Source organism: Fusarium graminearum, chromosome 1 (assembly GCF_000240135.3).
Source record: "Fusarium graminearum PH-1 chromosome 1, whole genome shotgun sequence".
Classification (NCBI taxonomy): domain Eukaryota; kingdom Fungi; phylum Ascomycota; class Sordariomycetes; order Hypocreales; family Nectriaceae; genus Fusarium; species Fusarium graminearum.
This window is the reverse complement of record NC_026474.1, coordinates 1316641-1329732: the sequence shown is the minus strand read 5'-3', so window position 1 is coordinate 1329732 and position 13092 is coordinate 1316641. Positions and strand designations below refer to the sequence as shown.

Here is a 13092-nt window from a genome sequence, read left to right as displayed (position 1 = left end):
GTATATCTAGCCCCTATGGCAAAAGTCAGGACGACTGACACCCTGTTGTTGTCTCGTTTATATGGGATTGTTCTCGCAATAGTAGTAAGCAGTTCGCATCCCACTCGACCGCCGCAATTAATATGGCTCCCCATTATTGAATACGTACGCGGTTTAGAAGTACGATCCGGCTTACCTGTACAGTACAGGATCAATAATCCCCTCATGGCCAATGCGATGCTGGCTAGGTCGACCAGGACCCTCGCCAGCTCCGCTTCCGCTTCCCATAATGCGCCGATTTTCCATCTTTTCACAATGCTTGTCCCGACGCCAAACCATCCTTCGCTACCTATAATGCACTCTACCCAGGCGATTGCTCACTTCCTCCACCAATGGTGTTAGCCACTAAAAATCTCATTTCATCTTTGAGGTTTATTCAGAGCATGACATGTGAGCTGCTCTCAATGACATATCGCATAATGCTACAGTAGGAGTTGCGGTTAATTCAAGAAAGCATTAACCAATTAAATTTAAACGCCATAACCGTCGTCTTTCAAACGCATTAGAAGGGTCCAGTCAATTTCCAATCCACCACAGCTGAACCGTGGCGTTGAAGACGGAAGCTACGCCAGGACTAGCTGACTGGCTAGCCAACTGCCAATCTAGGTTTATAGGGGTTGCAAGATTATCCCCAGCTAATTCTTCTACGCCACATGAAGCTATTCCCGTGGAATTGAACCAGCCGCTTGGGAATATTTCACTGGCACGTTTTCAAGATTCATGCAGGCAAACCTGGGAAGGGTTGGTGGCATCGTGATGCCGAGACCCCCTCCCTTTGTTTTGGTCGATCGCCGTTTTCGAAATTACTTCGATTCTTGCAGGCGCTTTGACAATTGCCTTGGCCGCTAATTCCTCTCAAAAGAGAAGAAACTTGGAACTGATGGAATGAGCTTGCAGTTGGCTAGCACTGAAAGACGGGGATCTTGATGAGACAATTGTCTTGGATATCATGTCGGTCGCGGAATGTCTCGATTTCTCTGGCATGGGTTAACAATGAGGTTACGAAACTGACACACAAGGGAGAAAAGCTTGGAGAGAGACAGGCCCTGGGAATAAGCAACACGTCCCGAACTACTAGTCTCAGCTGCGACAATTGATTCTCATCCCCAAATGAATCTGGAGCTGAAGCCAGAATAGCTAATCCACTATTGCAAGACCAACAACAACTCCCTACATTGCTCGAAGTAATGATCTAGAAAGGAGAAATTGCAGCGCCATCGTCGATTCTTTCGGGCAAACGGTGCGGCACGCGATCAATAGCCTGAGCGGAACTAAAATTGCCTTTATCGTCCGAAAGGTTTTGAAACTCTTGACCGCCATTGTTGTAAGCAGCATGTTGGGTTGGTTCCGTTGCAGCGACTCAGCTTCCTATACAGTCACTAGTAGCTGCAAGTAAACTGCACTCTTTAGCCTTGACTCTGCTAGATACCTAGGTAGTCAAAGGGGTTCGGCTGTCGATTCAGCGTGGCTAAGAAAACCCAATACACCGGCATGTCGCAGAGTCAACGCCGTGGCTGGACTACCGGACGCCTCTGGCCCGCGTCTCAGAATTCATTGTAGCGAAAGCTTGTCTCTTTGATGCTTTCATGTTCAATCACCCTGTAGAACTCAAAAAGGGGGGAGTGTTTTATTTTCCAAAGCTTGAATTGTTCACGCCCCCCTCAACTCGAACCCATCTCAACCACCACCTCGAAGCATCCGCGCGTGAATGCTTCAATGACATCAACTACCGAAATGCCGACAATTGTGTGATTGGATTCCCCGGAAATGAGGGCCTTCTCCATTGCCTGAATTGGGAGACAGGCTACCAATAGAGTCTTTCCCCTGCTTCCCCAAACTCTGGTAGTTTCCGGATCTTCAGGAGTGGCTTTTTGAGCCCTGGCCAATAACGACGTATCACTGTCACAAATCAATTAACGAATGGTCAGATTCAAATTCAATTCAAGTCGCTGGTTGATGAAGGGGACAATTTTGGCAATCTTAATTTATATGCAATGCAACATGTGCTGTGCCTGGCTTAGCTTAGTACCTGTAGTTTTATGCGCCCGTCTGTTTTACAGTAAGATTACCACTATTTTTAGGTGGATAATCTCAGGTCGTCTTTACTGGTTGGTGTTACACCCCCAAGTTGTGCAATCAATACCCTCATTGGGTCATGTCTCTCAGCCTCGTACCCCACCTTCGCGCTTTCACTCTCTCCTAGGCGCGCCAAACTCTCAGCCTTGTCCAGACTACATCCCACCCTTGGCTTAGCATTATCAAAGGAACCCGCAGTATTACCCTACCACGATGGCCTCTGATGACGAGCGTCATGGGGACTCACCCCGTGCTAAGCGTCACAAATCAAGCGGCGACTCTTCCCCCCGACGCGATGGCGAGAATGGCGATGTAGATCAGTCTGCGACAAGAAAGCTATCCATACGAGAGAACCGCAGAAACAGCAGGACTGTCAGTCCAAGTCCCGGCCAAGATGGTGCTGGAGAAAGTCGTTACGAAAGTCGGCGCACATCACGGTCAAGATCACGGTTGAGATCGCAGTCCATATCTAGCAAACGGTCCGACTCTCGACTGCGCTCGCGCTCACCATCTCGAATAACATCGCGAACAAGATCACCCCGCTCCTCGCGATCACGCTCTCGATCACAATCATCCTCTCGCCACGCTCCAATAGACTCCCTTTCGCCACCAGAAGCTGAATCTTCTCCCTCTCAAGAACCCTTCAAACCCAACTACAAAACCCATCTTGTTCTTCGAGGCCATTCCAAACCTGTCTCACAAGTCCGAATATCGCCAAATGGGCGCTTTATCGCATCTGCGTCGGCGGATGCTACTGTGAAGATCTGGGATGCCACGACAGGCGAGCACATGGATACACTCGTCGGGCATATGGCTGGAGTAAGCTGTCTTGCTTGGACACCCGATAGCAACACCATCGCAAGCGGCTCAGACGACAAAGCTATTCGACTATGGGATCGTGTTACAGGCCGACCAAAGACAACGACCCGAAAGAGTGTAGCCGGTCAAGATATGGCACCCTTGAAGGGTCACCACAACTATATCCATTGCTTAGCATTCTCACCAAAGGGCAATATTCTTGCCAGTGGCTCCTACGACGAAGCTGTCTTCTTGTGGGATGTACGTGCTGGTAGACTTATGCGCAGTCTACCTGCACATAGTGATCCTGTTAGTGGGATTGATTTTAGTCGAGACGGAACGCTGGTCGTGAGTTGCTCGACAGACGGTTTGATGTATGGACCTCTTACCCTCATCTCCTGATACATCTACTGACAGAATATCCAGTCGTATATGGGACACATCAACAGGTCAATGTCTACGGACTCTCGTTCACGAAGACAATCCAGCCGTTGCCAACGTTTGCTTCGCCCCTAACGGCCGCTTCGTCCTGGCCTTTAATTTAGATAATTGCATTCGCTTATGGGATTATGTTTCTGGTACCGTTAAAAAAACATATCAAGGTCACATCAACGACAAGTTTGCCGTTGGAGGCTGTTTTGGAGTCCTAGGCGGGGCTCCCTTTATTGTCTCTGCTAGCGAAGATGGCAGTATCGTCATGTGGGACGTTGTATCAAAAACGGTGCTGCAACGGGTCGAAGGCCACAAGGGTGTGTGCTTCTGGGTAGACGTTCACGGTGAGACAATGGTGACCGCAGGACAGGATTGCACGGTAAAAGTGTATCGACATATCAGAGATGCTCCCAAGGCTAATGGCGAGGTGAGCAAGGTGGAGAAAGAGCCAAAGCCTGAAGCACCCAAAGCACAGGAGGACGTGGTAATGGAAGACGCATAGATCGCTGCCACATTAATAGCGAATGTGCTGCATTCTAACGAGGGTCAATACTCATGACAGGCTTGCCGCCTAAGTCAACACATGTGAACACAAGCGCTGATCCTGAATTGATCATTTTTTTGGATGCTCAAGTCCAATCTATACATCCATCCGTCTATATCCCAACCGTCCGTCTATTTTCCCCAAACCATGTAGCCAGAACAAGTGTCTCGAACCTCAGTGCTGTCCGAGCCAGCTTTTAACGTAACTCGACATTGACATGGTGGGCACCAACGCGCATACCCTGGGAATAGATAGTGAAGTCCGCCCATCCATCTTCATAATTCATTTCGATGACATATACAACCTTGCGAAGGACTTTCCCAAGAGGGGTGGTCTGCGTTGGGAGCAACTCGATGTTGATGTCGCCTGTCCATTGGATCGCACACAGCGGTTCCATACTTGAATCCCATACCTTGGGCGGCGGAGACTCAGTGCAACTATAGAAAAGATTCTGCATTTTATCAATACCTCCAGAGCACAGTCGCAGAAAGTCTTGTCGAAGCGTTTTTTTGGTCAACAAAGTTTCTCCCTATTCAAAGTCAGCGTCATAAGTCGTAGAGTTGGTCCATGGCATTGCCAACCTCGCGTATGAACCATTCCAAACTTGGTCATCCTCTGACCAGTACTTCTCGCATCCAATATGCTCGTCTGGTCGAAATAGGGTGTCTGACAATACTCCGTAGCTTCTCAGAGCAACTCGGGTGTCAATCTCTGGTCCAAGACTCGCTTCAGGGCCGTGGCCATTGATGCCATAAATGACAGCACCGCGGCAAATTGCCGTCCAGCTATGACGCAATCAGCCATGTGCTCGCCCATGTATTACGAGTATAGATAACTTACGGTTTGTCCCCTTTGGATCGTAGGACCGTCGCGTTAAATGTCGTCTTCAGTCGGCTGAAGAGGTAGGGACTGCGACCGAATCCTCCAACAAGGACGATGTACTATGCATGTTAACACAAGAACTCAAATTTCCGATTCTATAAAAGTGCTTACAATGGTTGTTCTGCGACATTTCTTTTGAACAGCATTGATCTGATGACCGATAAGTGCCTCGATCTTGCTGATAATGGGGTTGTAGACAGACCATATTTCGTCCCTAATCAATCAAGTCATCATCCTGTTGACAAACTGGTATTGCAAATGACTCACGAACTAAGGCCAATGGCCTTTCATCGCTTCAGATTCCTGCCGGATGTCGGACCGCTGCAGCTGTCAGGCAGGTTAACTTGCCAAGTCCGGTTCTAGTTCGAGAATTGTGGCTTGATTCCATGCTCCCACTCTTTGTCGAGAAGCTTATTCTGTTCTGCAATACTCACGCTTGGCCATGAGCCTAGGGTGACTTTTCCTTTGATGAGCTCCAGGAACTCTTCGTCAAGAAACACGCCTCCACACAACTCGCCTAAGACTCTTAGTTGCTGCAGTATCATGCATCGACCGGAAACTCACCTTCACCTTCAACCCATTCTTCGACGACAAATGGATCGGTAGATTCAACCATACCGTTGACGAGATCCTACTGCTGTATTAGGATTTTGTGAACATGAACTCGACCATAACTTACGACTGTGCCACCTCCAGCGTCACAAATAACCATAGTGTCTCCTGCCTGCAGTATTGTAAGTGGACGGTTACCAATGTTGAACATTTCGAACCATACCTTCACAGTTGACGTATCCCGAAAGTCATGCATGTTAGCCAGCGCTGCTGCTTGCGGCTCGGAGATGAAGCAAACGGTAGTGTTACCGCAGGGTCTAGGACTGCGAATCCCGGAAACTTCAACAGCCTGCTCCATACGATACCGTGCGTAGGGAGGCCAGATGGCGGGTAATGTAACCACTACTTGGAATTCAGAATTCTGCACCAGCTCCTTCCCAAGCTTGGACTCAATGTTATCCATTGCGTGGCTCCAGATCTTACTTAAAAAAACACGCGATAGCATCGATGGGACCCTTCTTCATGGTCTCCAAGAGTTCTCTGGAACGTTGAAATTGAGAAGAATTGGTTATTTTAGCAGGCATGTCCTTTTCATCGATGAGAAGAAGCTTGAACCACTTCAGGGCATCCTTATCGGCAGGTACAGAATAGCCCCAGGAGGTATCGCTGCCACTGCTGTAAAACAATTGGGTTGGTACCTTTTTATTGATTAAGCGACGGTTGAGCTCTGTTTTCCATTCCGTGACAACTTGGATGTTTTCGGGTTCTCTATAAGAAGCCCAAGCTATCCCTGAGTATCTAGCAAAGTTGCTTCATGAGCAAGGGTGTTCCTAACTGGATGTAGGTGGCAGTCACACCATGGAGTGAAAACTTACGTGGTTCCAAAGTCAATTCCGATGACTATAAAACTCTTGGTGGGTTTGTTTGTAGACATTTCTGCTCCTTCCCTTTTTCAATAAACTGAGGAAAGTGTTGGGCTGAGATGGTTGCAGACCAAGAAAGGGGGGAGGGTAGTGTTGGTGTATGGTCAGAATCGAGATGACGTTGGCTGTTCAGTACCTGTGATGGAAAGGAAAGAAATCGGAGAAGAGGTTAAGCCAAGGAAGGTTTTAAGGGAGAATTGAAGCGACCAAGTTCTGGCCAGGATGATTCTGCTTGCACTGGCACACCGGGCACTTGCAGCCAGCCACAAACCAAAGAACAAAGGAACAAGTTCAACCAGCTTCATTCATGACCCTTTATGCATTAGCTCATACATTTGGTGATTGCTAGTATTCCCCTCAAAGAACATTTAATCTCCCTTTATCCTTTGCTTTCTTTCCTTTTTTCTTCTTTCCCTTTTCACCGCTCTTCATGTGTCTTTGTCTGGGACTTAACTGCTATCTTCACCACCCTCAGGGTATCAGAAAAATTGGCTGCTCAAAGCATAAGAGACAAAATCAGTAGGTCAGTTTATGCTGTTTAGACCAGGCTTCTTAGGCTACTTATTTTTTATACTAAGGCTTAGGCTTAGGAGGTCAACTCTTCTACCACTAGAACACCAACACCTGACACTCCCTCACAACATCTCATCCCTGCCTCTGTCACTTCTCAGTGATACGGCCACTCCAAGAAGCCCCAAGTTGAGACAAGACAAAACCTCAAGGGCCAATTATTTCCATTCTGCTGGTCATCCTTTCGGTGCGTTCACTCCCACTCTACTCACCAACTCACACTTGTCCACTCAGGCATTGACTTGCTACAATCCAGGACACTATCCTTTCGTTCAACAATCAGTATGGTTGTGGAAACTCGTTCGCGGAAGCGGAAGTTGAAGCCGGATCCAACTTCTCGTGCCAAGAAAGAATCGTCCGACCCCAGTGCGCAGTCTAGCAGTGGAGTTGACAACCAGACAGCGAAAGAACTACTCGCGAGGCAACAGCTGGGCCATGATGATTTCATCCAAGACTACCGCACTGCTGCCGCTCAAGAGAGATCCCAGCTAGCTGAGATGGTACAGAGTGGAATACAAACCGGCATGGATCAAATCGCCGGTCGTGTCGAAAGAGTCTTGAAACGAACTACCCAGACTTCATTGCTTTTGGAGGTTGAAGACCTCAAAAAGCAGCTGGAATCGGAGAAAATTCAGCACAAAGTCCTCAAAGCCAATTACGACAATCTAGCTAGGAACTCCGACGATCAAAAGAAGAAACTCCCGAATGCAATCAAACGATCCAAGGAATATTACAAGGTGCGTAATCAGATACTCAACCTTCTGAATGGCGGTGTCGATCCGATCGAGACGAAGGGTGATGAAGTCAAGTATGGATGGAATTGCATTACTTTCAGAATCAAACAATTGGCTCTTAAACTGGTTGGTGCTTCGTCAGGACAGCCACTCGACGACGAAGTCACGCAGCGGCTACGACGTGTTTCGAAAGATTATCGCAAACAGATCCAAGATCCAGATTTTCGCGATTTGCTCATGAGAGGCTACATATGGCTTCTTTTACAAGACATTGTGTTTGACTCCAAAAAAGACTTTTGGGGCGGACCTGGTGTTAGAGCACTCAAGATGGCTCATGATAACCTTATCGGTCAGTATCCATGTTATCGCTTCATAGAATTATCCTGACAACTGTTTCAGCGCGTGTTGGAGAGACAGGATGCGATTTGGACGCCGAGCCGCCTGTTGCTCACATCGCAGAATGGTTAGCTAAAGGCTCAGAAACAATTACAAAGCTCTGTAAAAAGGACAGCATTGGCATCGATCATGTGGTGGCCGTCGAGACCAAACGCCTGCGACCTTTTATGGTTGATCATGACAAGACTGATAAGATGGTCTCGAAAGATCTGAAAGACATCATCGACTCTGCGGTTGAGCTTGATATAATTCGTATGAGTTCCTTGTCAATCTACGATATATACTGGGGGGACCGGGCACAAGACTCAGGTAACTTGGAGCGATGGAACCCAGATCTCATGGAAGTTGAAGGCTGGGAGCATGAGGTGTCCCCAGAGAGCCATGTTCAGTTCCGTATCTCGCCTATTCTTTACAGAGTCGGCACATGTAATGGTAACGCGTATGATCAATTAAATCTTCTGGCCGAGAGCCATGTGGTCTGTGATTAGCGCAGTATCGTCAGTCTCTCATTGCGGTTGAAGAGGAGCCAGTTTGGTAGGGGGTTACGATGTAGGGAAATCACTTGGGTGATGGTGAGGAGCAAACAGGAAGCACCACAACAAGTTGCGCTGGGATTTTTCTTATTTTTGTATTTTTGATATTAAAACAAGTTGAGGAACATCTTGTCACAGGTTCGAGTGCCATCACAATCGACTCGCAAATAGGTAGTTGACTCAATATATGTATCTGCAACCATAAAACAGATCCATGAAAACTTCTTATACTTTTGACAGAAATAAACATAAAACAATTACATAGCAAAAAGCCATCCCATGGTACTCCTCCTATTAGGAGGGTAACAGAAAGGCTGGCCTCCTAGGCCTTGTGGTACAGAAATAAACAGCCTAAAGGTATAATCTAAGCAACATAAGATGACCTACTAATTTCGTCTCTTATGCTCCCAGCGACCATTTTTTCTGATACCCTGAGGTCCTCCTCCCCTCTTCATTAGCAGTAATACTCCACCGTCATATGTTCTACCATCCCACGTATGCATCTATATCACACTGCCCCGAAACCACAATTAGGTATTAATCAGAACCCTCAAACTCCAAATCCAAAACAAAGAAATGCTGTCCGTACAAATGAGCTATGTCGTCAAAGCGATGTCGTTAGTTGCTTAGGCGCCGAGTCCGAGGCCCAGCCTGATAGCCGCAGCCAGCCCGCCTTGTCGCGGTTGCTCATAGCTGAATGCCGCGGGGGTGGGAGTGGGCTGGAAGGGTGTCACGGTGGGACTGGTTGTGGCAGTGTCCGCGGTCGTCTCAGTAATTGTGGTTTCCGATGTCTCCGTGGTAGAAGTGAAGATCTCGGTGGTTGAAGGGGTGGGGATCACTGGGGGTGCCTGCGAGCTGGTGACATCAAGGGAAGTGGTTTCAGCAGAGGATGTCTCGGTCTCTGAGCTTGTGGTGCTATCTGTGGTTAAGACGATGATGGGATCCTCGGAGGTTATAGGAATCACGGGAGGAATGGTCGAGTTGGTGGCGATAGAGATGGTAGAGTACTCAGAAGGCTCACTGCTGATGACAGGAGGGTTGTAAACGGGCGGTGTGTAGATAGGATCAACATAAGCGCTGGTCGAGAGCGAAGCAGAAGTCTCACTGGTGGCAGAACCTGTGGGAGTTGGGATAATGGGCTCAATAGTTGAAGAGTTGCTGGGGATGACAGAGACTGAGTACACCGGGGGTTCAACAGGCTTGGTGTAGACTGGTGGGGTGTAGATTGCGTTGTCGGTGGTCAAAGAGATGACTGGGGGCTCGACAGTAGAGGAGTTACCAGGGATCACAGGACCAGGGTAAGCTGGCTTTGTGTAAACGGGAGGCGTGTAGATGGGAGTCTCGACAGGCTTCGTGTAAACGGGGACCGAGTACACGGGAGTTTCAGCCGGCTTTGTGTAAATAGGAGGAGTAACGACTGAAGTGTTACCGGGCAAAACAGGCTTCGTATAGACTGGGGCTGAGTAGATGGGTGTGTCCACAGGCTTGGTGTACACAGGTACTGTTCCGTTACCAGAAGCAAGAGAAGAGTAAGCAGGCTTGGTGTATACGGGAGGAACGTATCCCGACTGTGTACCAGTCGAGTTACCATAAGCAGGATCCGAGTACACAGGCTTGGTGTTGGCCGGCTTGGTGTAAACTGGAGGAGAAATCTGTCCATCAGGAGAGCTGTAGACTGCGCTTTGCCCAGGGGTCTGGTAAGTGGGCGAGGCATGCTGGTCGATAGGCGTGGTGAATGAGTATCCGATAGTCGAGTTGATGTGAGGATAGTCATTGCCAGTTTTTGTTTGAGAAGGCGCCGCATATGTCGAGTTGGCAGGGTGGTAGGGGGAACCTGTGTTCTCACTACCATATGGAAGTGTCGAAGCGTACTTGGTAGGAGGCACAAGGACGGTGTTGCTGATAGTCACGGTCTTGGTGCAGTCTTTGCAAATCTCAGTGGTGTAGTGAGCTCCGTCGGATGAAGCAGTGACGGTGACTGTGACATCGACAGTTCTGGTAGAGACAAATACATAGTTGGTAGGGCATTGGATGGTTGGCTCAAGAGTTGTCGAGTTGATTAGAGTAGTGGTGTTTTGGGGAGGCATGTAACTTTTGATGGGAATGTACTTGGGAGGAGTATAGTCATTAGCAGATAGAGCAACTCGGGGTTGAACCTGAAATTATGTTAGTATGTGTTTGCTTAAAGTGAAGTAAAAATACATACTCGACCGAACCAAGAACCGCGAGGAGCAGCTTCAGCAACCGTGCCAAGAAGGCCAACGGCGCCAACAATTGAAGGCAGAAGCATATTGTAAGAGAAAGTTTGAAGAGGAGGAAGAAGAGGGTTGATGAGATTGACCAGCTAAAAGCTAATGAAGCTGCATGTGAGAGTGAGAGTATGGCAAGAGATGCTGAGTCTGGTGGTGAGAGAATCACTTCTGGGACGCATCCCATCGTCTTTAAGTACAACTTCATTTTGATCAAAGGGTTCTCCTCAAGGAGTTGAATATCAGCACAAGGGTGGTAAAATATTGAAAATTGGCAGGATTAAATATTGAAAAGTGGTTGATTATACGAAAAGGGCACGACGTATATTGGAAGAGGGATGGTTGTATGCGAAAAGGAAGACGTAGACAAACACAGCACAAGGGCGGCTTCACTTGGTGGGGGCACTTTATCAATTCAAAGGGAGTTTTTGGCGCCAACCACAAGGCTTGAGCTAGATCTTCAGTGGCACAATACTAAGGGAACAAAGGGCAGAAGAAGCAATCAATTGTCTACAGCGAGGGAAGAAAAGACAAATAGTGGACTTTTTAATTCCGATCAGATCTAAGGGCTAGGTAATTAACAGTATCAGATCTTCGTCTCATCCAAAGGGCAGTATAAGTGAAAGACTTTATTGTTTATACATACTCTAGCATTCCCTTCATTTATAGTAATAAGGTGATATTCATCTCAAGTGCACAGCTCGTCATACAGTACAACTTTGTGTCCCAGTAGCCAGTCGTATAATGAAACAGTCCCTACGAGTAACATCACAAAGAGTGCACACAATTCATCCAATCATGAGGTACAAGTCTGCTTCCATTCACAGCCAACTCAACAAGTGTGGCCTGTGGGTATAGTGCCTGCCTATCTGTCTGTCTCTGTGTGTGCGCGTGTTTGTCCTGTCGAATCATCCATAGTGTGCAGGAATGGGTATCAAGAGGGCCACGTAATCGCCGTCGTGCCCTTTGTAAAAGCTAATAAGAAACCAACAAAAACCATATGCTTATGCCGCCAAGAATAATCAGTAAACCATCGCCCGTGATGCAATCATAAAGTATCAAGTATCATCACATGGCAGCTTGAGCTACGCATGCTGTAAGCCGGCCGATTTGGAGATAAACCATATCTCAACCAACCGTCCACCGCCAACCAATCAATCAATCCTCCCAGATGGTCTCGAGATCAATGTCTCCTCGACGCTCGGCACCGCACACACTCCAGCGCTTTCGCTTATCTCTAGAGCCGAACCCCATTGTGCGTCCTCGCATCTGGCCATCTTTCCCTTTCAGGTCTGAGGAGTCATTTCCTTCAGCAGCATCTGCATCCGCCTTGAGCTGGGCAATTCTTTCAGCTTCCAGCGCAGCTTCTTCGGCGTCAGGCGTGTCGGGAATAGTCTCCAAACTGGAGATGCTGGGACTTCGGGATCTGGTTGATGTTGGTGTGGATGGAACCGAGGAGTAGGTGGTCCCGTAGCTTCCTGAAAGAGCGTCGTAGCTTCGATAAGAGGATGAGGATGAGGATGAGATTGAAGATGAAGGAGTCGAGGGGAAGGTTCCTAGGGAGCCAGTGCTCGAAGATGTGAAGGACCGCAGAGGGGAAGATGGTCGTCGAAGTCGCGCGGGAGTGCTTGTGGAAATGCCCATAATGGGAGAAGTGCTTCGTCTCTCATGCCTCTGCTCGGGTTCAATAACTGAAGTTCGTACTGGCGAAATAGGTGGGAAAGACTCATCAGCAGGCTTTCGTGGAATTCGCACTCTACTGGGTGACGCAGACGGGCTTCCAGGTCGGTGCTGGGACAAGAACAGAATATGGCCTGAGCCGTTGACACCTGGCATGGATTGAGTGCGGGACATTGGGGGCGCGAGACTCGTTGTAGAACGAGACCTGGTGTGAGCTCCCGACAGGGGAGAAGTGGTGCGTGGTCGATAGGGAATGAATGGCGAGGAAGACCAAGATGGTGAAGCAGGCGAAGTCGGGCTTGGGTCGGTACTCCGTCTCAGGTTTGGTGGCTTTCGGGGCAGGTCGATGCTGAGGTTAGAGATGGCGTTGGGGTTTTGCAGTCGCAGCGATGGCACGACTGGCGAAGCGGCGGGTGACGCAGAAACAGAGGTGGAAGCGGAAACAGGAGCAGGGGTGGGAGCTGGACGGAACTCCTCCATACGCTCTGTCTCAGGAACTGGTTCCATTTTGAGATTGGTAATCGGTGGATGGAAACAGAAACAGAAACGTGATACGATGTACGGCAATACAGTACGGCACGGCACGACACGGATGACAAGAAAGTTGAGAGCCAAGCCGGTGTCGTCAGGACATCAACGATGGCATGCGCAATTGTGCCGGCTTGAAGCTTGCATGCTGCAGTG

General features: G+C 48.5%; 5 protein-coding genes across 5 annotated transcripts; 2 read left to right on the top strand and 3 right to left on the bottom strand.

Annotated features, from left to right (window-relative positions):
• Positions 1 to 2186: 2186 nt before the first annotated feature.
• Positions 2187 to 3847, top strand: FGSG_00414 (uncharacterized protein; the record flags this gene model as incomplete). Its single annotated transcript, XM_011317778.1, has 2 exons — positions 2187 to 3287; positions 3340 to 3847. Exons 1-2 carry the CDS (start codon positions 2329 to 2331, stop codon positions 3845 to 3847), a joined length of 1467 nt encoding a protein of 488 aa, XP_011316080.1. The 5' UTR covers positions 2187 to 2328.
• A 238-nt stretch (positions 3848 to 4085) lies between these two features.
• On the bottom strand, positions 4086 to 6257 carry FGSG_00413 (uncharacterized protein; the record flags this gene model as incomplete). The annotated part of the gene is made up of 10 exons (XM_011317777.1): positions 4086 to 4326; positions 4471 to 4674; positions 4730 to 4830; positions 4883 to 4949; positions 5043 to 5098; positions 5206 to 5288; positions 5336 to 5402; positions 5451 to 5495; positions 5547 to 5805; positions 6199 to 6257. The coding sequence occupies 10 exons, from the start codon at positions 6255 to 6257 to the stop codon at positions 4086 to 4088; spliced, it is 1182 nt and encodes a 393-aa protein (XP_011316079.1).
• An 843-nt stretch (positions 6258 to 7100) lies between these two features.
• Positions 7101 to 8434, top strand: FGSG_00412 (uncharacterized protein; the record flags this gene model as incomplete). Its single annotated transcript, XM_011317776.1, has 2 exons — positions 7101 to 7899; positions 7950 to 8434. 2 exons carry the CDS (start codon positions 7101 to 7103, stop codon positions 8432 to 8434), a joined length of 1284 nt encoding a protein of 427 aa, XP_011316078.1.
• A 671-nt stretch (positions 8435 to 9105) lies between these two features.
• FGSG_00411 (uncharacterized protein) lies at positions 9106 to 10769 on the bottom strand (the record flags this gene model as incomplete). The annotated part of the gene is made up of 2 exons (XM_011317775.1): positions 9106 to 10635; positions 10686 to 10769. The coding sequence occupies 2 exons, from the start codon at positions 10767 to 10769 to the stop codon at positions 9106 to 9108; spliced, it is 1614 nt and encodes a 537-aa protein (XP_011316077.1).
• A 1117-nt stretch (positions 10770 to 11886) lies between these two features.
• FGSG_00410 (uncharacterized protein) lies at positions 11887 to 12915 on the bottom strand (the record flags this gene model as incomplete). The annotated part of the gene is made up of 1 exon (XM_011317774.1): positions 11887 to 12915. The coding sequence occupies one exon, from the start codon at positions 12913 to 12915 to the stop codon at positions 11887 to 11889; it is 1029 nt and encodes a 342-aa protein (XP_011316076.1).
• Between the last annotated feature and the right edge of the window lie 177 nt (positions 12916 to 13092).